The following is a 22,730-nucleotide window of genomic DNA, read 5'->3' as shown; positions in this document are numbered from 1 at the left end:
CCCATCAGAAATCCTTTCCTTCCCTTCCCCTTTTTGTAAGTCGTCATAGCACTTTTCTTTCTCCTAAGTCATCTCCCATGCCTAACCAACCTCTCTGATCTCTGCACTGCTTCTCAAATCTCACCTCCTGTGTGTAATTCCCCCAGTGACTGGTCACCTCAAGATCTCTCAAGCGAATGGTGGCCCAGGCTAAGACAGTCATTAACATGATATACAAGCAGATTCACAGAACAGATAAAAGGACTTCACATTCAAGTCCCTCCTTTTCTCCATCACATTCAGTGGCAGATGGTCAAAGTGACAACATATGCTGCTTCAGGTGCTTGGCAGCACTGCTGGCTCCTGCACAGGCATGAGCTCACATGGAGGCTGGCGGTCTTAGAGGTAGAATGGTAAGACAACTGCAGACCCAAAATGAGCCTAATTGCATGAGCACAGGTAGGAAAGCACAGATTTACTGTGCCCCACCTCTGTTCCTCAACTCCTATCTGGGCAGATAAGTCAGTTTTAGGGGCCAGCTGTTCTGGATACATTTAATTATATGTATATATTTAATTATCACTCCAAACAAAGCCAAAGAAGAAAACTAAGATGTCACTAATACTATTTGCACAACCATTATGAACGCAGCTACTAGATGCTACTCATGCAGAGGATCAAACTCACCTGGATAAACTAACATTTCTCTGGTATGGCCCCCAAGGAATAGGAGGGGAGGGTGTCAAATCTATACTGGAAATATTGTAGAAATCCAGAATTTTGTGTAAGTTCTGTAAATGGGTCTAAATTCAAATCCATCTCAGGGGCATACAGCTCTACTGGGGCCTGTTTTGGCCAGGAAGAGGCATTCGTTCTGTTCGCAGGTAATTTACACGCGTTCAGGAAAGAAGAAAAAAAAGCCTCTCATAAATCTCCAGAACTGCAGCCTTTGCTAATTACACTCCTTGCAGTGACCCCCTTCTGTACAACCTCCCTTTCCAGCACGTTCACTCTATTTTCTTACCGAAATGTCACTCGTTGGCTTCTTGGAGAGTAAAAACAATGAAGGCAATAAAAGCAGTTTATGCAGACTCACGGCCAGGCCTCACACACTTCCCGAGAACGGCTCTAAACTGGGTTTATTTCATCATCTGCTGAAGTATCCCAAACTACTGCTAAGAGGACAAGGTGGCCTGGATGTCGTTTTATTGTAAAAGGCATTTGGGAAGAAAGAGAAGGCCATCAAAAATTCTGGAAAGCAAGAGGAAGGCAGAGACGAGGCCATGTTGAACAGAGGCCTTTCCACAGATCTGTAATACCTCCCCAGCCTTCTTTTTGGACTGTGAAATTGTTCCCCTGCGTTTTCGTAGCACAGACAGGGACAGAATAGTTCTGGTGACATTCCCCCAGCCTGCTGCTGACAAAAATTACATTCAGAGGCCAAGAAAAGCTGCTTACGAGACAAGGGCTTTATCTCTCTGGAGCCAGATCCATTTAAAGCAAAACAGTGATTTACCTGGAAAACTGACACCCAAATGTGTCGTTACAGCACACACCTGAAACAGCAGCTGCATCCATCTGATGCCGTCCATTAGCTCTCACAGAGGCACAAATGGGCTGCCAGAGACCTGACTGCTTGCTGGTGTGGATGCTTGCAATGATCTTTGCTAACAGATCACAGAAACAGCTGCCTTTAAAGAAAGGGGCCATATAATTTTACGACCACTAAAATAATCTTGCAGCAGCGTGCTGAACAAAGGGCAGGCAAGCCCTGCTGTACAGGGTAAGAGCCAGCTGCTGCAAGGCTCAGGGAAGAGGATTCCCCACCCCTTGCAGCACTGAGGAGTATTCCAGAGATGTCTTTTATGGCTCTGGTAACCCATCAGGTACAGATCATGGCTACAGATGGAAAAAGGCACTCAGACCAAAGGTCTGATCTGGTGTGGCCATTCGTGGCTGGCTCCTAGAGCCTCGTGCTGGCCTGATGCACTAAGGTGAGAACAGCCCCAGGTCTATCTCAAAAGGCTGCTCTTCAAAACCTTGAGCTGAAGTACAAAAGCAGCAGCAACAACCCTGGTCTTTGCAGCTACAGCTCGTTTTCCACAGTCAGGGAAAGGTGGATCTGAAAGCTTTTGTTCCCCTGGGGAGAGGGTGGAAACAAACAAAAAAGGAAGAGGGAGAATTAAAGTAATCTTGAATCACTAAGCAGATTCACATCACTGGATCAATAAGCACCACTGACAGGGATCACAGGAATGTCGCAGCTTTGCCAATAATAAAACAGCACAGCAGAGCCTTGGAGGATGACTTTTCTAAGGCAGCCGACCATGAAGCAGCAGGGCTGGTGAACAGCTGAAAGTGACACCCTGGCTTACACCGGGGCTGCTGCCAGTGGCGGGGCTCGATGCAGTTTGCTTTAAATAATGATGAGCACAGAGATTGTGTTCATGGGGGAAAGGCAACCAAGGACTGGAAAAACCAAAGGCTAAATTTCACAGGCCAAACACATGTGCTCTTCCCCCCCCCCCCAAACTAATTCTTTTCTAGGCTGGAAAGAAGAAAGAAAAATCAGTGCTAATTTAATCAATTGATCAGCCTATCGATTGCAAAACTGGAGCTGCTAGTTAGCCATGTGCTGTAATGCCCTCAACTCTGAAACCACAAAACACACCATTGATTTCTTCACTTCCAGCTCCAAAACAAGAAATAAAACCAGGCTTTCAGTGGAAAAACAACTGCCTCGTCTAGGGAGAAGATGCAAGCAAAGAAGAGAGGCCAGGAAACAGGGACAGCCGCATCTTGCGAGGTTCAAACTGAAATTAGTTACAGATGCAGTCACAGTGTCTTGTGTAAACTCTATCGATTGGGTGGCTGACAGTCTTGGGAGCCTCCATAGTAGGACAATCAATCCGGCTGCAGTGTCACCTGCCACTTTGCTGAACAGTTGACAATGCAATTATCCAGTGTGGAGGCAGGGAGTTGGCGTGTGTCAAACGCAGTTAGCCACTTTCCGGGCACCACTCGATAATGCGTTTCACCGCCGCGTGTAAGGGACGACACGCGGAGACAGGAGCTGTTTGGAGCCACTGAGACCTGTGCTCCCTTTTTGCCTCAGAAACATCTCACTGCCCCTGACTTAACAACTGTATTCTAAAATGCTATTAAAATCGCGTCAATCAACCATTGTGTGCTTAAGGCTGAAGTTTGACCCGAGTGTCCAAGAAGTAGGTTGCAGTTCTAGCAAAACTGCAGGCACTTGGGAAAAGAAATTAAAAAATTATCAGATTACTGTCTAAAAGCCTGGGATTTTCAAAACCACAGCAGACAGACCACTAGGAAACCAGATTGCAGAGCAACTGCTGTCTGAGATCCAGTAAAACTGAAGTTTAAAGAGATGCTGTCAACTTGAAACCCAGTCCATTTCAAAAAATTGAGTACCTTCAGGTGCTCTAGCTGCTCCCTTACTCCCTCTGCCAATTTTCATGGTGTTACAACTACATTTTCTGTTTTCTTTTTAACCTGGAAGTAGGTGACAGACAGTTTTTAACCTCCTTCGTCTAGGAAGTGGGTGACAGACATCCTTGCTCATCCCCCAAATATGATACGTAATACTGTGAAATGGAGAGAATTCCCCTTCTTGCCACAGAAAATCTCTCCCTGGTTAGAGTGGCTATTGGTGTTACACAAATCAACCAGCAGGGTTTAGTTGATTGTGCTCCTTTCAGTTAATGCATTCTGGCAGTTTGAGCATAAAAATTAGATTCTTACATTTTTGCATGCATTTAAGTTAACAAAAATGTACAATCAACAATGAGAAATTTTAACAGCTATACCCACCAATTTCTTTTTTTTCCAGTTAAAATGATTTTTACTTTGCCAAGTACGTTAATTACTTTGTGTTCCACAATGAAGAAAATGCTGTTCCTTGAAGCATTATATGAACTTTAAACACACCTGACATTGAGCATCAATTACATGGCAGGTCATGCTGGCTTGGGTATGTAAGGTAGGATTTCTTTTCTTTTTTAAATCACATACTATTCTAATCTGTTTTTCCTGCTCACTAGAGTCAACTTCTGGTATCAATATACAGGACAATACCCAAGAGACATTTATTAGCCACAGAATCCTTTAAATTCTTTATGCAGACACAAACTATGGACAGAGAATCGGGTACAGCCCGTCCAATTATTGTATCTAACACTAAGCAAACAGATCTGCTAACATTTTTGGTCAAGTATTACCTTATGGACAAGTACTTTCTCTCAAAGGAGAGAGGTGCAAACATTAAGGAGAGGTTGGGCTACTCTGTCAGACCAGTCCAAAGTACTGTCCTTCAGCAACAGAGGGACTACCAGGACTGCCATTGTTTTACACAAGGGCTGAGGTAAGGTATACCAGTGGTCTGGGACTCAGCAGCCCTCTAAAGGGGGCATAAGGCACAGAATAAGCACTTGAGAAACATGAAATTTATACATCTTGCCCGGTTGGAAGCTTATAGCAGGTAGAAGTGACCAGCAGAAAGTAAAAACCCAAATTTAGGAAGGCTAAAATACCAGGCTAGAGAGGCTGGGAAGGATGCTCAGATGTGCAGGTACCACAGACTGCTCTGGCATTCAAGTTGAAGTTTGCTTTAGTCTGCCAGGGTAAAATGAATGAATTCTGCTTCATATACACAGAAATAGGGAAGATGATTCTAGTTACCAGACCACTCTTCCAAAAGGCCTAAATATCTTCCATTTCCCCCAGAGTCTCTTAGGAGAAGTCACACTTTTACTGTACAACTCAAAGCTTCTGCTGCATTTGAGTAGATCAGTTTATACCCTCTTACTGGTATAACCTTAAATGCAGCCTAAACCTCCAGGCATGGAAAAAAGGAAAATCTCCTTGCCTCCTGAAGCTTTCCTGCTTGTTTCATTATATTTTATCTGAAAAAGAGGGCACAGCTGGCTACCAGGTGACATTCTAGAACAAGACTTTTCACGTCTGTTGCCAGCTTTGCTACTATCTTCATACCATTAAAGGTTTCTCCATGGTTCAGTTTCCACATGTGTCAAACAAAGATTTCAGGAGTTCTGTGTTAGACTTCCATGTTCATGAAATTGCACAGAGAAGTGAAAGTGAGTTTTCCCTCTCTGTTTAGAGCTTTCTGCCAGCCAGTTACCTGACACAGGAAGTTGCTGTGTTCACAGAACACCTGCTGCTGAACTGAAAAGTGTCTACTTAGAATCTGATGCCAGGAGAGCACACTTCTACTGCTGCACGGATCTGGAAGGAGGACAAACTGGAGGAGCATACAGCCATTGCCCCAAACCTCTTTCTTGGACAACTAACCCACAGTGGATGGAGGCTGGCCCATACCACTTGCTGCTCAAACTGAAGCACATCTTGATTCTCTGGCCATAGAAAGCTGACAGTGGGACTGCAGCCATTTGCTGCAAACTTTTAGACATTTTAATACAGTCCCACTTTCCAGGCAGCTGCCTTAATTGTACATGACATGAGATCCAGTGCAAATGGGCACCCAAGGATAGCTGTAGTTCGTTACAGCTTATAAGGCTTTACCAAGTCTCTCTGTGGTAAGTTGTGCTGTTCTTTTCCCTTGGTAAGACATTACCAAACAGATACAAGCCCTTTGCTAGCTTGGGAGGAGGGAAGCATGGAGAAATAAAGAGAAATATCAGAGAAATAAAGAGAAACTTCAGAGTTAAGTAATCCCTTTGTGTTTCTCCTTCTTCAAGAGTATCACAATCTATCAGACATATCCTTGTCATGTTGATCTTTCTTAGAAAGTACCCTTCCCTGAAAATGCCCTGCTTGCCATTTTAACATTTTCAAAGTCTTTCCCTCTTCTGTGTTATTTTTGATGCAACTGATCTGCTGAAGGAAAAGAAACCCAGAAGAGCAGCGGTGACTAGCTTGCTACTGCACCCTAGAAGGCGGCTTTTCGGTGGGGAGCTCGAGGGGAGAAGCGGAGGACGGGGCACTTGGAGAGAACTTAGCAAGAATTCTTCCATTCTTTCATATCTAAAGAGGACAGCAATCTCTGTTCCGTCAGACCCCGCGGTTCGTGCTTTAAATGGTACTTGCTGCCAGCTTGCTTTCCCTGTCTCTCTCCCTTTGAAGCAGACTGGACAGCTTCCTCAAGCTGGCGTTATCACTCCCTCTAACCACTCTTGGCAGGCAATCTAATTCCCCCTGAAAAGGTCACCGCCATTTTAACTGCCTTTCAATCACATTAAGCACGCTGCCGCTCGTGCTCAGAGCGCTGCGCCCGCAGCTCTCCTGACTGAGGTGCGATCGATAAACTGACATCCCGCCCCCCACCCCCGGCTCCCCAACCGCCCCCTCGCCTCCTTCCCCTCTCCTGGACAAGCTGCCTTCCCGGAACGGCTGGCCGGCCGGCTGGGGACCAAGGGACAAAATCCTCTCCTCAAATCCGAGGCAGCAGAAGGGAGCTGCTAACCTGGCATTTACTAATCTTTGTCCCATCTGTTAGGAAGCAGAAGGGTGCAAGCATCTCCCCACCCCCCCCCACCCCACCTCTCCTAGACCTACAGAGGCAGCGACTTCACAGGACAGTTTGCTCAGGCACCAGTCCAGCCACCTTTGAAGCTGTGTTACAAAGAACAAGCCTCCCTCAAGCTTCCCTCAATGCAATCATTACCGTTATCTCTCCCCCCGCGCTGCCTTTTTTTTTTTTTTTTTGCAGTTACGAGTTATGTGTTCCACCCATCGATCCCTGTGTAAGACACTGTTTTAAGTCCTCTTGCCTTTTGACTGTGCTAAGCCGTTTAAGAGATGACAGCAGCTTCTATCAGTGTGAAGCTGATGTGATTCTTTTCAGATAAAGCACTTTTTTTCCACTTCCCCCCCGCCTTTCCCTTCTTTCAAGTAAGAGACATACACACAAAAAGAGACACTGAATCTTTCAAAGAAAAAAAAAAAACCTTTTGAACTTCCCTCAGGAATTCTTTAAAGGGATAACCTTACAGTGTAAACACTGAGGGTAACGTGCATCCATTCTGCAGAGGAACAGAAGAAATGCTACAAATATGTTGAGTGTTAAAAAAAAAAAAAATCCATCAGAGAGGAAGCCACTTGATGCTTTCACTTGCGAAGCCTTGTTGGCATCCTAAACACAGAAACTCATTAAAGATGGCATGAAATAATCCCCTGCAACAACGAGTTTCAGAGAGGGACGATTCAGAGACGTGGGGAGAGATAGTTACTGAATGTTCAGGTATTTTAAGAGAAATTTTAGTCTTGTGACACTGTACTGAGACAGGGAAATATTTGATTACTGCATCTGTTCAGTTTTTCACTTTGAAGCACGAGCTTAATTTAAAGAGCTTGGTATTTCATGCTGGTATTCTTCTGAACCCACCCCAAACAGAACCAAGAACTCTCCTACAAACCCCTACTTCAAGCAGGACCTCTGTGGAAATGAAGTGGTTTCCAAACCCTATAAAGCTGCCAATAATCTTAATTTACACCCTGCATCCTTCCAGTTTTGGTAAGCAAATTAAGTGGTAGCAGACGATGCTTTAGGAAGCCAGGAGGGATGCTAGAAGCACCAAATATTTCCTGACAGAAAAGTCTTCACCAAACTCAACAATTTCAGAGACAACAAAATGATCCCTGCACTTCTGAGTTATGTCATATTCCTCCTTGCTGCCACTGCCTGTTCTTTCCACCTGCTGCCCCAGGTATGCTGAGCTGTGGCAGCCAAGGAGGTGTGCTTTGGCTCTGCTGCACTAGACCTCACTGTGGGTTTGCAGCTGTAACACCAACACAGAAGCTGGAAACTCTTTGTCTTCTAAGACAGCCCCTCAAGTTAGAGGAACAAGTTTTCCCTGCAAGTGCTTTGGAAGCAAGAAAGTGTCACCCTAGGAACCATACAAGTGAGAGTTTCAGCCTGTGATTGCTCCTGAGTATGAGACCATCTTCCAGAAAATCTGAACAGGGGTGTTCATTTCCCTGACCTTTCTGTTTTTAAGAAGAAAAACCCCAAGATCTCCCAACCTCACTCCACCTGGGAATCTGTCATGCCCTTTCATAAAATTGGCAGAGAGTATTCCTCATGTTGAGAGTGACTTTGTGCATTAACCAAAAATGATAAAAAGAAGAAGCCGGGACCTGTGTTAAGTCCTGCTCCCCCTTCACCCAGCTGTGACATCTCCTCAGAGCAACACACCATTAAAACCGAAATTAATGAGACACATGGCCATCTATTTTCCCCTCTGGTTTTATGTATTTCCCCATGTCATCTCTTTAGACACTGGTGACATCCCTGTAGCCTGGCAAGGGCTGTCTGGCATTATAAAAGACCTTTGATTTCCACATCGCTGCAACTTCTCAGCAAAGGGAACAGAGCCAAATGCAAAGCCTCGGGTGACAGGGGTTAACGAGGGCCTTGCCAACTCCAGACAAAGCAGTTTTAAGCATTAGAAAGCATCCACAAAACGTTGTGCTGTGCTTCAGGGCTGTAAATTAAGAATTCTGTCCCTAAAATAAGGCAAGAGCCAACACTGGCAGAGAAAGAAGAAAGGTAGTCACCACCTTAATATTACCTGAGAGCGCAAACAGCGGGCCTGAGTGACGGAGACCTCTGAATGACAGCAGTCAGAGACAATTTGAGAGCCACAAAAGAGAGCATGAAAAAGTGTAATTTGATTAAAAATAAATGCAACTAGCCAGCTATGAGATATCACTCCAGCTTAGCTTTGGCTTTCCAAATTTTACAGCCACTTCTCGTGCAGAGTAGGTAGGTATCCTCCATATATTGCCTGGTTATCCCAAAACACTAGGTAGAAAGTTGGTGGCAGAAAGGTTCCCTGTTTAGGGAAGAGGACACTTCTCTAGAGAAGCGTGGCAGCTGTTGAATCCAGCTGCAGGCAGAGCTGTGCTCCAGAGGAGGAAGGCCAGGTGCTACAGACCTGCCAGCAGCTCAGGTGGAGTCACTTCTTCAGTAGTGGCTCCGCCACAAAAAACTGCACAAAAAGCCTGCTACAAATGCTACAGGGATGTCCCTGCGAGCTGATCTACAGACACCTTTCATCCAGCACCACAAAGGGAAGCAGTCAAACCCAAAAGCCTTCCCACCAGGGTAATTATGGAGGGTTTCAGAACTGCATGTAGCTGTGCTGTGCTTTTCTCTTGGTCTTCCAGTCTTTTCCTGGGTCTATTCATGTAACTCCAGAAGGTGTCATGAAGGTCTCAAAAAGGAAAGAAGAGACAGTCCCCAATACTTCCTGGTGGAAGCAAGGCCATCTCTAAGTATGAATCACAGAACTATCTGTTGTCCATGTGTGTGTAGCCATCTGGCAGAGGTTACAGCACTGGCTGACACTGGAACCTGTCTAAATTCTGGTGGAGGACACCAGGTGATCCACATAATGCAAATTCACAGCTTTGAAAATTCTTTAAAATAATGAAGACAACACAACAAAGGGAAAGTACTTTACATTTACACAGCCTAACCACATCAGTTACACATATTTTGTCCATCTGAAGCCTCATTTGAAAGAGGGCCTCCATATGACTGAAGCAATATGGAAGGTTCAGGTCACATTTCAGTCAGTTAACTCAAAAACGAGTTGGAACATTAAGGTGAAGGCAGCACGATGTCCACACCAAAGGAAGTGGAAAATTGTGCTCTCCTCAAATGGAGGTGTGTGTTGGGGGTGAAGGAACAACCTACTCATGCACAGAAAGGGGAAGAAATGAACTAAGTAGCCTTTTCTAATCAGGACTAGCAGTGACAACAATAAAGGCACAGAGACATCCCAAACTTTCCCACGATGGATTGCAGTGTCTATACTACACAAACAGAGTTCAACACCTTGCATGGTCTCATCAGGTATCTGCAACTCTCCATGGAGTCACAAAAAAGTTAGGTTACAGACACAGGATGCAACAGTGTGAGCTTCCCTGGGTGTCCTTAAAAACCCAAAGAAGCTGTTCCTTCAAGTCTGTGCTCCTCATCATCTGCTCTGCTACAACCCAGATACAATTTAATTTTGGAGGAAGGCAAGAACAGATCAGGAGTGTCTGGTTGTATCTCAGCACACGGCTGGCTTTTAAGTCCAACTCCCTTATGCAGCAGCTTTTCCCCTTGAGATATTTTAAATTAAAATCCAAGCTGATATAGGAAGAGATCACATCCCATCCTCTTTATTGAACGAAGGGAGCCAGCATTCCCCCTCTCATTAGGCATGCACTACGTGGATTGCTTGTGAGAGACTCTTTTGAGTGCCTGAGGTTCATGCCAACGAACAGTTTAGTAAATCCTCCTCTTTGAGGCCAAAGGGCTTAGTGTAAGAAAGGGGCCAGGTTTCTAGATAAAATTACATTCACCAATAAAGCTCATGAGAGGTCAAATTTTGCCATAACTCACTCTCCCTTCGGTAACTGATTTCCCCGTCACTGGGGAAGGAGCAAAAGAAGAAGGAAAAATAAAATGTGTTTGTCTGAGAGCCCTAAAGGCTTGTAGCGCTGGAGGTGCAGAGCAGGTTCCTGGATTCTCATTTATCAACCTTAAAAGGGATGGAGTGATAAATGCACAACTGGCCCTTTAATATTTTATGCAGGTGCTACAGCGACTTAGCTGTCACCTCCAATACATCACCAGAGGCTGATACACCAGCTTTCGTCACTCCAGGCTGGGAATTTTTACAATTTCATTTCTGTTTCCCTCTGTTCACATATTCCCACGTATTTCTTACTATGTGTAAGATATAAAAAGCTATTTTCCCCAAATGATCTACCTGTTCCTGCTCGCTCCCTCCTCAGACACGTTTCTTGAGGAAGAAACAAACGCCACGCTTTTTGTTCAAGATCTGCACGAATTCTGACTCTCACCATTCAAGAGAGACACAGAAAACACTTCACATTCCGGCAAAGGCTGATGGTTCCGCCCTTCGTGAAAGGCAAATCCCCACATCCCCCTCCCTTTAAAGACAGGTAATGACCAACTTCCACAGCAGAAAGATTTACAAGCGCCCCCGGAACGCCGGCACACCTCGGAATCCTCCCTCCAGGAGGGTAGTGGCCCGTATCCTCTTCTGCCCGCACCACTCGTACTCTTCAAAGCGGTTCCCGTTCTCGTTCTCGATGTCCACAGAGTCGTCCTCAGTCATGCAGGAACCTTCTCTCTGCACGGGGGTAAAGCAGGGGCAGAGTGTTGAGATGTAGGAAATAGCTCTTTGGGGTTAATAACTCACGGTGGGATGGAAAAGGAAAGCTGGACTGTTCCCAGGACAGCTAAGTATGGAGCGTCTACACAGCAGCGTCTACTCCCACCCCCATTCCCAGTGACCTAAATCTAGAAGTAGGGGCTGGGAGAAGTTGACAAGCTGAAGATCAAAACAAGTTGCAAGGTTCGTAATTGTTACACATGGAAATTTAAGCTCTGGTTCCTATAACAATGCCGGTGCTCACTTCAACATGTACTCCCCTGCCTTGCATGTACAATTCCTCTATCGTGTAAACATAGATTTCTTTGACCCCCAGCAGGAATGTTCTCCTCTCCATGCATATTTTCGGGACATACTCATCAAAGACACCTCTCTTTACACTATGCACCTCTCAGGGCAGCAAGAATGAATTTGTTATCATCTCTGCTGAGGGATTTTCTTGAGAAACACAAACAGAAAGCCCTATGATACAACTGCCTCCCTCCCCTAGGGCTTGTTTGTCCTTCTTCCTTGCTATTTGATTTAAATGCACTTCTTGGAGTAAGCTGGTCATGCAACATTTACAAATTCCAGTCTGTTAGAACCCAACAAAAACTAATTCTAATGTTCAAACCAGAAAGATCTGAAAGAATGGCACAGATCAGAAAGAACTCTTCTTGCTGTGCTACATAGGAAGCTTGAAGTCCTACAAAAGGCTTCATAAACTTCAGCAGCTCCACCTTTACAATCTACAACTTAAACTTCCGTAATAGCAGGAGGGTGCATAAAGCAGAAAAAGTTACTAAAGCAGAAAAATCCAGAAGAATCCATCTCCCAAGATAAACAGAAGTGACTACAGATCTTAGAGAGAAAGTCAGCATTGCCTGAAAGCTCAGCAATGTTAGTTTTTGCCCCACATTAGCTCAACTGCAGACAAAGCTGGGAGAAGGGAGAAGGGAATGGCAGCTGGTGATCCTGCTGCGCCTCTACCTTTGCAAGGCATTGTTCCACATGCCTACTCATCTCCTCCTCGGATCCTGACAGAGGGCGGCTGCAGAGGGGACATACCTGCCCTTCGTCTTGCTTCCTCCGTTTCATTTTTCCAATCCGAGCTGCGTGGAGAGACCAGGGAAAGAAAACAAACAAACAAAAAAAGGAACACATGTCAAGTTCGTAGATCCACTCTTTACTTGCTCAGCTCCAAATCATAAACCCTTGGCAGAAACGGTAAGATTTCACACCAGAAAATCCTGTTGCAACTCCCTATTCTGACCTCTGTAAACAGTGCAGAGACTGTTACTTGGCATTTTTCAGATTAAATCTGTAATCTGTGGCTGAGTACTCCCTGAGTTCATAGAGGCAGCTAGGAGAGGCAATATCTGCTGCACACCCCCAGCTACTTTATTAAAATGGTTAAATACTTTCTCTTGGAAAGCTGAAATTGTTTTCAAAGTTGAGTGATCAAGCCAGTGAATTCTGGTTTGGATTTTGCCTTCCAAGTCCGAGGCCCTTACACTAATACATCTATTCCCTACAGCTTAAAACGCTTAAGGATAATGTAGCACCTGAAAGCCTTGGACAAGGTATGTAACAGTCATCTCAAGGACCACAGAGCCTCCTGTACACTCCGAAAAATTCCTTCCCGGGACACTACAAACAAGTCCGAGCACCATCTTAGTAGCAGGTAACATTTAAGGAAAGGAGAGATCTTGGCTGTGAAAATCAGCACCCCTGCTAGATAGCTTCTGGCTCTCTGTTATTTTATTTCATGAAAACTGGGGGCTACACTGGGCAAGCTCTGGGAAACAAACATGTTAGGAATCACGATGATTAGAAAAAGCAGCCAAGGTAGCCTGTTGCTTAATCCAATATCTGGTTAATTTGAGCCATCGTTTAATGTGATCAAAACATCTGGAACCAAATCATTTGCATTAAAAAGAACTTCTGCCTTTTATTATGATGGCTTTAGGCAGGTATTACTGAATAACTCAATCACTGGCTGCAGGAAAGTCACTGTTTAATTAATAAGGAAGGTCAAAATTCTGAATGAGAGACAAGGAAAAGCCCAAGGAAAGCCCATGTGATAATGAGAGATGACACCACCAAAAAGCTGCATTAGCCAGAAATCGTTACTGACATTGTGAGCGCTGCAGCACGCTCTGAAAGCCTTCATGCCTGAACACTGTGGGATCGACAGCTCCCTGCAGCCAACAAGTCAGAGAAAGCTGCTGGAACGGCAGGATGAGAAGGACCAGTGTACAGGAGAGTTTCTGTCAACTGTTTTCTAAAGCATACACAGCACCAAGTGATTTATAAAGTTTCAGCTGAACACATCAACACAGACCTGAAAGGCCTCTCGCAAGGCTTTCTCATTGGCTTCCCTGGACACAGGACCCTCTGGGTTAGGATATACTTTCCCACAATCCAGAACTAGGAGTATTCATCATGCCCTATGTTCTCTGATGCTCTAGCACTAAAATAGCTTAAATTATTCCCTGGGCATTGCTTTTTCTCGCTGAGATAGAGATGTGGGAAAACTCCCTGAAAAATTCATCTCCCTTCCTCACACGATGAAAAGGATTCTGCAAATGGGACATTCCCAGAATAAGGGACAGCAACTTGAGACCAAAACAAGAATGTTTTTGGTATCTGGCACTTTGAACTACAGAGACTCTCAAGTTAACACAAACATCTTTCATTGTTTGTCTAAATTCTATTTGCTGATGCTCTGCAACCCTCCCTTGTGTTGGGTGCACCACACTGATAGTTCCACAACCCTCTACTGCAGTCAGAGTTAAGCCATGCTCTTTCTGGTTTGTACTTGAGTACACAAGAGACTTCTGAAGTTCTGGTTTAGTGCATACCTGTATCCTCCAGCATGGCTCTTTCGTTTAAGTTAAGGATACCCTTTCCTTGCCTCACTAGCTCTGCAGAACCAGTACAAAATTGGGAAGAAGGTTGGAATCAGACACGACTTGAGCATTCTCCAGCAAACTGATCAGAGAGAAACACAGGAACAAAGCCTTCTCTATCCTGACTGCAGACAAATTTCTCTCACCTCATCATGTTTTCAACCAGGGAAATGCAGGGCAGAAACAGTTTAATTATTCTGGTAGGACTCCCTGTGGTCAAACAATTCAGCTAAGTCAGTCTGCCTGGTGAATTTATTAGTATTTTTAACTTTTTTTTATTGCCATCTTCCAGTTCATGCACTGTAGCAGTGACAAAAGGGAGAATACTTGTTTTAGGTCTTCTACTGCTAAATTCCTGGGACCATTCTGCCAGAACAAGCACCTGATCTGGTGCTGAAATGTTAGTGTAGAGCTGGGAACACAACCTCACTGTGCTCCAGCTCCACACAAGAGCCAGCAGCCGGCCCCTCTCTCGGCTCCTTTAGCTCCGCAGAGAAGCGCCCCTTCAAGCTGCAGTGCCACAACTGAAAAAAGCCACTGGAAGAAAGAGGTGTTGAAAACAAATCCCCCTGCCATTTTCGTTCCCTGGTCATTAAGCAGCGGCAGCGCTGTGCCCAGGGAGGCCAAGGGTGCCCCTGGTGACTGCGGGAAGCCTGGGAAGCCACACGGGAGCAGCGCTGTCCCTGCCCGGCACAGCGCGCAGCCCGCCCATCACTTCCAATCAGCGCAGCAGGGACGGAGCGGCCCCAAAGGCAGGGGGTGATTGTGGCGCTGTCCCGAAGGGGAGCAGCTCAAAAGAACGCGCGAGTGAGACCACAGGATTGTTAATTAGTGTTGATAGATGCGATCATTTCTAATTAGCTCACTAATCCCTCTCCCCCCCCCACCCCGTGCTCCTGTCGCAGGAGAATGGGAGAGGGAGGAAAAAAAAGAAAAAGAAAAAGCCATTCCCTGTCGTAATTCAGGAAGATAAAAATACAGACAGTAGAGGACTGGATGCACGAAGAGGACAGAACTCAGGGAAGGAGGCTTTTGCACAAGGCTGACCCATTCTTACCTCTGACTGAACAAAGACTCCATAGTTATTATTCCAACCTTCTGCCAGGAGGTGAGGAGTTCACTAATTTTTATTAGCATTAATAATTATTATTAGGCCATCAGAGGGCTTCCAGCACCTTTGAGGCCTCACTTTTAACAGATGTACATTACCCTACACACTGCTCCTGCTGCAAGTGCATGTTCTCCTTCAGATCACACAAAACCATCAGGCCAGAGAGTTTTAAGCCACTACGGCAGATGAATGAGAAAGTAGCTCATGGAGGTGAGCGAGAATTGGGACCCTCTGCAAGAGCCAGGATCTCAGCTATGGTCTCTGACTTATCTTAGGAGCCGTGTTGGCAAAGGGAATTGCTCCTCCTTTCCCTAATACGGAACTATGCAAGGTGAGAGGCTGCTTGCACTAGAGAAGGAGCCAAACTGCACTTGAGAAAGCCTCGACTGCTGAGGGAACACTGACCAGATCCTGCCTTCCCACAGGTGTGGAGAGAAGGAGCCAGCCCACCACTGCTGCCTTATGGGCAGAAGAGTCCAGGGATCTTTTCTCACAATGGGCTCTCCCCAGCAAGGCTAAACCTTATGAATGCCTGAAGATCATATTACTCTCAAGCCCAGCACAACTGGCTGTGAGAAAAGCTAATGGATTTCAGTTTTCACTGGTACTCCCTCCCCAAGAAAAAAATTCACCTTCAGGACAGGTCACTAATTACCTCAGAAGTGCTCTTACACGGTGTCTAGCAGTGGACACTACACCAACCTCTACTGCAGCATCAAAGGAGATGATTAAGTTACCAGGAATCTCTCTTATGATTCCCTCCACCAGTTTGAGTGGTCCCCAGAGTCCTATGCAGACGTCATTAGCAGCTCCTGCAGTGGCAGGCCAATCAAATTAAGTGGAAACATTTTTGTCTCCTTTCCAGTGAAAATCATCCAGCATTATTCCTCCCCCACCCATCAGCTACAAAGGCACACGACATGCTGGTGGTGGTGGTTCAACAACAAACTGTGTGGTGACCTCCTCCATGGAGGTCCGTTCAGAGAGACAGGCTTAGGGTCACCACCAAAACGGGAATCAGCTTCTCAAGGAAAGGAGCAAAAGGAGCTTTGCAAGGACCCGTTTCACAACTCACCTGAGAATGCCAGTTTTGCAAACAGCCCCAAATTTGAAGCAAAGATATTCAAGCACAAGAGCTAGCACCTGCTCTCTGCAAATCTACCAGAGAAGTCTTAAGGAGTGGTTATACCTATTTTTTGTTAGGCCTGTCACCAAAAGCTTCTGTGGATGATCAACTTATCCAGAGCACTTGATCTAAGGGAACAAAGGCAGCAATGGCAGAGCACAAAAAGCCACCTCAAGAATAAGAAAAAGCAAGAAAACAGATGGTCAAGAAGGAATCTGTTTCAGACCTTACGTACAATTTGCTGCTCATCTGCCCGAGAGAGAACATTAAGGGCCAGATTCACAGAAGGGTCTCAGTGGGGCTTTCAGATTTGCATGGCCAACAGAGATGACTGTCAGCAACCTTCAATCTGACACTATTCTCTGAGGCTGGCACATACTTAACCTGCTGAGTCCATGTTCTGATACACTAACCCATAACTTTGTGCCTCTAATACGGAATGACTACTTAACCTGCTCTGCACTGCTAAACTCCATAAGCATCAATTTACAGGGTGGCTTAAAGTTTCCAGTTTGGCAACACTGGAAATAAGGCAAATGAAATAAATGCCTTCTTTATCACATGGGTTCATTGGGAATCAGTACCTCATACTCCTGGGTTCACAAGGACACAACCTCTGGGTGGTGAGTTTAGCACAGGTGAGAGGTGCAGGATTAACTCACTGAGGTTGACAGGGAAGTTGGGATACAAACACTCAACCAACAGCCTAAAAGACAGAACATTAATCTCCTGCTCCAGGAGCCTGAAAATGCATTTGCCTTGCTTACAGCTCAATTTAAGTCACAGGTTTGACTTACAGAATTAAAATTCTGGCCACTCAGGTACGTGTGAACCATTTAACTGTCAGAACCTAATCATGCTGCAGCCAGGCCAACAGCAGCTCACAGAAGACATTTCCCTCTCCACCTTCTCTTGCCCTAGCTCCTTTTGCACACTCCCAAATGACCACAGCAGCATAGAACACATAAAGGTCCGAAGAAGACTCAGGAAAAACAGCCCAGGCAGCCAAGATTTGGTTCAAGGACTATGTGGCAGAAGAGCAAATACTGCCCCTTTTTATGGGAGGAGTTTCCAAAGTGCTGCTGGAACTCAGCTGATAAAACCTTGACAGCAGATACCAACATAAACTGGTTACAACAATATTGAGAAGTTCATGTAAAACATTAACCCCAATGAAATAGTTCTTTGACAGACAGGCTGCATTTGCTAAGTCTCTACAGTTTACCAGTAAGAATGTGAAACAAAAACCCAGCTACCCTTGGACAAGTCCTACACAACTTCTGTTCATGTGAGCTAATTGGGACAAGGAAACCACTCTCACAGAGTAAGCTATAAGGTTGAGTGATTGATTAGAAGCTCATTAAAACACAAGATGTAGACAAATAAGCCTTCCCCCCTCCCCAAAGCATTCCCGTGTTCTCCATCTTGAGATGTTCAACAACTAACAACAACGTGGCAAAACTTACAAATACCACAAAGATATTTTAGTGCAAACAAACAAGAAGGATGAGTTCAGAGGTACAAATACAAAGCAGTATAATCTACCCAACCATCCAGCTGAATACTGACCTAACACAGGACTGGACCAGGCATCATCCCTACAGGTATGTTCTGGGAACAGCAGTGATCAGTCACAAAAAGCTCAGTCCAGGAAGAACCAGTTCTGGTCTAGTTTTATCTCCTCCAGGACCCAAAGCACTTCAGCCAAATTTCTGCATCTGGCCTCCTAACATCTGCACCTCGTACTGTCAGGGTGTACAAGGCATTATGTAAGTTAACCCAGTGTCCTCATTTGGAATATGGCTCTAAGTTTCACTCCACCCCAAAAGGTACACACACACAGAGTAAAAAAGGTCCAGCAAAACGCTGTACAAAACTACTGGCCTCCCTAAAGATGAACCCAGCCTCACAGAAACATCCAAGAACAGGGGCCAAGAGGAGTTCCTCGATCAGATCACAGGCTGCCCAGACTGAGCTGCAGCCCTGCTTCGGGTTAGAGCCCCAAGCACAAAGCATTGTGAGCCAGTTCAGCAGGGCACGCTGCCATCGAGAGCTTCCGTCCGCACTGAAGGACTCCACAGCACCAAGAATCTCACAAGTCTGGCTTTTAAAAAATATTTAAAATAAGGCAACTGCACAATTGTTGGCCTGAAGAAAGGTGGAAGGCGAGAGCTTAGCCCCAGCTATCCGAAAATGATAAAGGAACAGCTTGACATCCCTGACTCCAGAGACCTCTGTCACACAAAACAAGCCGCCGCAGGGCAGCACCTCTGAAGTCTCTGTGTAAGGAAAGCGTCCACCTGCCAGTGCTGGCAGCTCCCTGCACTCATCTCAGAGTGCAGATATGAGCACACCTGCCAGCAGTCACCTGGCACTGATGCAAGGCAACTCACCTCTTTGTTGTGTGACTTAACAGGCTTGCAAGAGTTCACAGGTTTTTGGCCCTCTGGGTTGATATTTAAAACTCCCCCAAGCCAGCTCTGAATTCAGTTACGTGTGACTTATCACAGATCTGGGACAGGAGACTCTGTTTGCTTAAGACTACACTAAACATGGAGGACTTCAAATTCAAGCAAACTGGTTTGCTATTGGCACACTCTAAAGCCTTTTGCTATTCTGTTAAAGTATATCTTCTTCTAAATAAGCTCCATTAGCACAACATCATTTGTGTTATCTTTAGTTAACAGATCAGGAAGCTCGAGGCTAGCTAATGAGCCTCCTGATAGCCTGAAAAACCAAATTCTGACTAAATGTTACAAAGTGAAGTAGCTACAAGCAATACAAAACCAGATGAGAGATTGTTGTTACTCTTTAAGCAGCAAGTTCTGACTCCACTGAACTTTGAGAAAAGTTTCAACTCCCTCAGCTCTAAAAAAAAAAGTTTTCTTTCAGCTTTCTTTTTCCAATATAGAAGCACAGAGACAGGATACCTCTCTCTTAAGTGAAGTGAGGTCTGATTTGCTTTTTTAAAGTACCAAGATGCTATCCACGAGAAATACTTGTTTACTTGTTGTTAGGAGCACACACAGATACAAGCTAGCGTCAGTATCCGTGGGTTTGAGAGAAAAAAAAACAACCACCCAAAGAAAACAAACCATGACGTCAGACGACGCTCAGGCTGCTGGTTTAAAAGTTTACTTCAAGATCCAGCCATGTGAGCTGTGAGAGCTCAGCAGCCGGGCCCCGGGAAGGAAAACACGGGATCCAGGGCCTGGTTCATCCCAGGCGGTGGGAGCCGCTTTCCTGGGGAGCCCAGGTGGGAGCGGGGCTTCCCCTGCGTGTGCACGGGGAGGCCGGAGGTGGCTCCCGGCCCGCGATGGGACTTGGGGAGGGGAGGTCACAGAACTCGGCCCAACTCCGTGAAGTTCCCCGGGCGGGGAAGGGGCGGGGGCCGCACTCACCGTTCAGCCGAGTCTGCCGGTTCGCTCGCACCCGCAGGAAGGTCTGCAGAGGGGACACAAGAGCGGAGAAGCGTCAGGGCCCGCGTGTACACAACTCGGCCCCCCCCGTCCGTACACAAGACCCGGCCCGGCCCACCCCTGCCCCGCGCATCCCCGGGACAACGCACCGGCCGCGGGCCTCCGCTCCCCCTCAGCACCCACCTCTTCCCGGCCGCCGCCGCCGGGCCCCCTCCTGCCGCTCTGCATAGCCGCGGGCGGGCGGCGGGCCCGGGATGCGAGTGGATGCGGCGGGCCCGGGATGCGGGGAGATGCGGGTGGATGCGGCGCGGCCCGGCGGGCGCCGCCGCTCAGCCCCCGGCGGCCGCCGCCATGTTGGCCCCGGTCATGTGACCGGCCGCGCGCGGGTGAGAGTTCACCCGGCAGTTCCCATGGCAACCGACAGGGGGCGGCAGCGCCCGGCGGGCCCGGCCAATCAGAGTCCCGGGACGGCCGGGAGCCGAGAGACTGGCCAATCAGCAACCAGGGGTTACTGGAACACAGGGAGGCCTGGCCAATCAGGAATCAGGGGTGACTGGGACCCTGGGGGCCTGGCCAATCAGAAATCAGGAGCCACTGGAGACCAAAGGGTCACGACTAATCAGAGCCTGGGAGCAGGTGGTGCCCAGGGGCCGTTGGCCAATCAGAGCCTGGGAGCAACTTGGAAGCAGCTTCCCTCATCCAATAGGAATTGAGCACCCTTCAGGCCCAACATCACTGGCCAATCAAAGCCTTGGCCCCAACTGTAACCCAAAGGCATTGGCCAATCAGACGGCAGAGGCAACACTCTCCAACTTTTCCTGCCCAGTCAGGGGCCGGGGCGCCGAGGGCCCTTGGCAAATCAGGGCCCAACCCAAAGTGTAAAAAGACCCAAAGGCTCATGGCCAGTGGGTGCTCAGTGGCTCTTGTCCAGCTCTACCATGGAGCCCAGAGCTGCTCCCAGCCCTGGCTGTGGGAGCAGAGCCTTGTCCTTCCTGGATGTCCTGCAGGCTCAGCGCAGCTGGACACAGACACCAGCTGGGTCTGCCCACCTCAGTTCCGGGGTTCTGAACCCTGCCTGCCCTCCCCACTGCTGTGGGGAGCAGAGGCTCCTACACACACAGGTTCCATTTGTTCCCCCCCTCTGAAGACTCCCCAGACTTTGCTTCTTGGAATCAAACCCTATGTTTCGGGTCTCTACTCTGGCACCTCACAATCTGCTGCTCCCTCTTCAGACGGAACCCAAAACTCCCCTCGATATGTTTCTGTGTCCCGGGAGCTGATGGGCAGCCAGCCAGGTCAGGTTCTGGCTGGTGAGCTTTGCCCAGTCCTGACCCACGTCCTGCATCCCGGCTCTGCCTGCCCACGGAACTTGCAGTTGGATTTTCATACTCAATGCTCACTCACAAAGCCAAAGCTGCCGGTTGGTTTTACGCTGTTAATGAATTGAGCTGTCTTTCGGGAGTCACACTCTCTGCTGAGCTGGGGGGAGGGAGGTGAGCCTTCCTTGGACAAGGATTTTAGGCTTTCAGTTGTGCTACACTTGGTGTTCAGTCACAAATATCCTGTGGGTCCAGATGACCCAGGCAAGGGGGGTCTCCCTCCAAGCCTGAAATGTCATCTTTGCACTACAATGTATTGCTTGTAATTACTTTGCTGTTGATTTTTCCACTGGGGATTCAGGGTTTTATACAAATATTTCTAAAATGGCTTTATTCTTACTGGCAGCACAGGAAAAACCCTGTCTGACCGAACATACTGTATTTAGGAGGAGCAGCCACTATGGATCAAGTCACAAGGTCCTGCACTGCATCGGCCGCTGCCACCTCGGTCCCATCAGCATCCATGGACCAAACTCCATCAACCAGGCTTGGAACAGAGGGGACAAGAGTATCCCCCCTCCTGCCATTTGGGAGCCACCCCCCTGCCTCCACTGCAGCTCCCCCTCGGCATGGGGAGCAATGCAAGCAGCCCAAGTGCTCTGCAAGCCCATGTTCGTGTAGCAGTCCTATTCACAAATCTCCTTCTTCCCTAAATATCCCCATGGCATATCAGCACAAAGACTTAAAAAAACCCCAGAGCCACAGGAATTCTGAAAACCTAAATGCCCACAACTCACTTTCTAGCATGTCACTAATACGCTGTATAATCTTGATTAGATCACAAATAACACAGGGGACATTGGTAATTCCAGCACACCTCTACATATGGGAAGCTAAACGTTGCAGCCTTTAAAGTCACCACCGTGAGAGTCTTCTGCTCTGCTTCCTGGGCATTTCCCTTGGTGAGCCAGGCAGACTGAATTCTCACTCACACTGTGGCTTTATTAAGGAATACATCGAGGCTTTACACACCCCTGGCACCCACCCCGAGGTCCCTTTACACTGCCAGCGCAGCACAACGCAGCCAGCACAAGCATAAATGAAAATCAGGCCCCAGAGGTGTTTTCTCCCTGCAGTGCAGACTTACAACTCCCATTACACATTTGTATTAAGGGCTGCAGCCCTCCATAAAATGCGCTTACAAACTTAAAGCACATTGGAGAGTGGCTGGACTCAGCACAGAGAGGGGCTTCTGCTGAGAGTATTTGTCCTCCAGAATGACATAATAAAAATGTCTGCAAAGGGGCCACCAATTTCACAGAGACTCATGTCTGGCAGAGCAGGAAGGGAGGGGTGTTCTCCAACAAAGGGAGCCATGGCAAAAGTCTCTTCCATGCCCTTTCCAGAAGAACGTAATTTATTTATTAGCCTTAATAAACAAGGCGGGAAAGAGAGCAGGATTACCTGAATCAGGCATTTCTGTATCTTCTGCAGGGTTTTGCTTCTCTTACTTTGCACCAGGCCTTATTGTTCACGAGAGGGTAAAGTGACTGGGATGTGACACCAAGTTATGACTGAAAGCCACATGGGAATACGTAGCAAACAATGGAGGATCTGGTCCACAGTTGATAATATCACCAACAAATAGGACAGATGATGGAATAACAGGTAACAAATGTACAAATCT

The 22,730-nt window shown here is 46.9% G+C and overlaps 1 protein-coding gene across 5 annotated transcripts in view; it reads right to left on the bottom strand.

Moving 5' to 3' along the window:
• RNF220 (ring finger protein 220) overlaps window positions 1-22,730 on the bottom strand; it is a 210,204-nt gene that overhangs the window by 36,507 nt on the left and 150,967 nt on the right. For 2 of the 5 annotated variants that reach the window (XM_027892781.1, XM_027892789.1), the window contains exons 5-7: window positions 19,707-19,749; window positions 12,225-12,268; window positions 11,003-11,135 (exon numbers count right to left, since the gene is read on the bottom strand). In XM_027892781.1, the coding sequence (XP_027748582.1) occupies window positions 11,003-11,135; window positions 12,225-12,268; window positions 19,707-19,749 (220 nt within the window). Of the gene's footprint in view, window positions 1-11,002; window positions 11,136-12,146; window positions 12,269-19,706; window positions 19,750-19,907; window positions 20,001-22,730 lie in introns of those variants that run through there. The other 3 variants (XM_027892760.1, XM_027892772.1, XM_027892797.1) reach the window with 2 other exon arrangements.

The sequence above is a fragment of the Empidonax traillii genome, unplaced genomic scaffold (assembly GCF_003031625.1).
Source record: "Empidonax traillii isolate 1590-97213 ecotype Southwest subspecies unplaced genomic scaffold, ASM303162v1 scaffold15:size5535645, whole genome shotgun sequence".
NCBI classification, from domain to species: Eukaryota; Metazoa; Chordata; class Aves; order Passeriformes; family Tyrannidae; genus Empidonax; species Empidonax traillii.
Note: the sequence above shows the minus strand (reverse complement) of the source record. Positions and strands in the feature narration are given on the sequence as shown.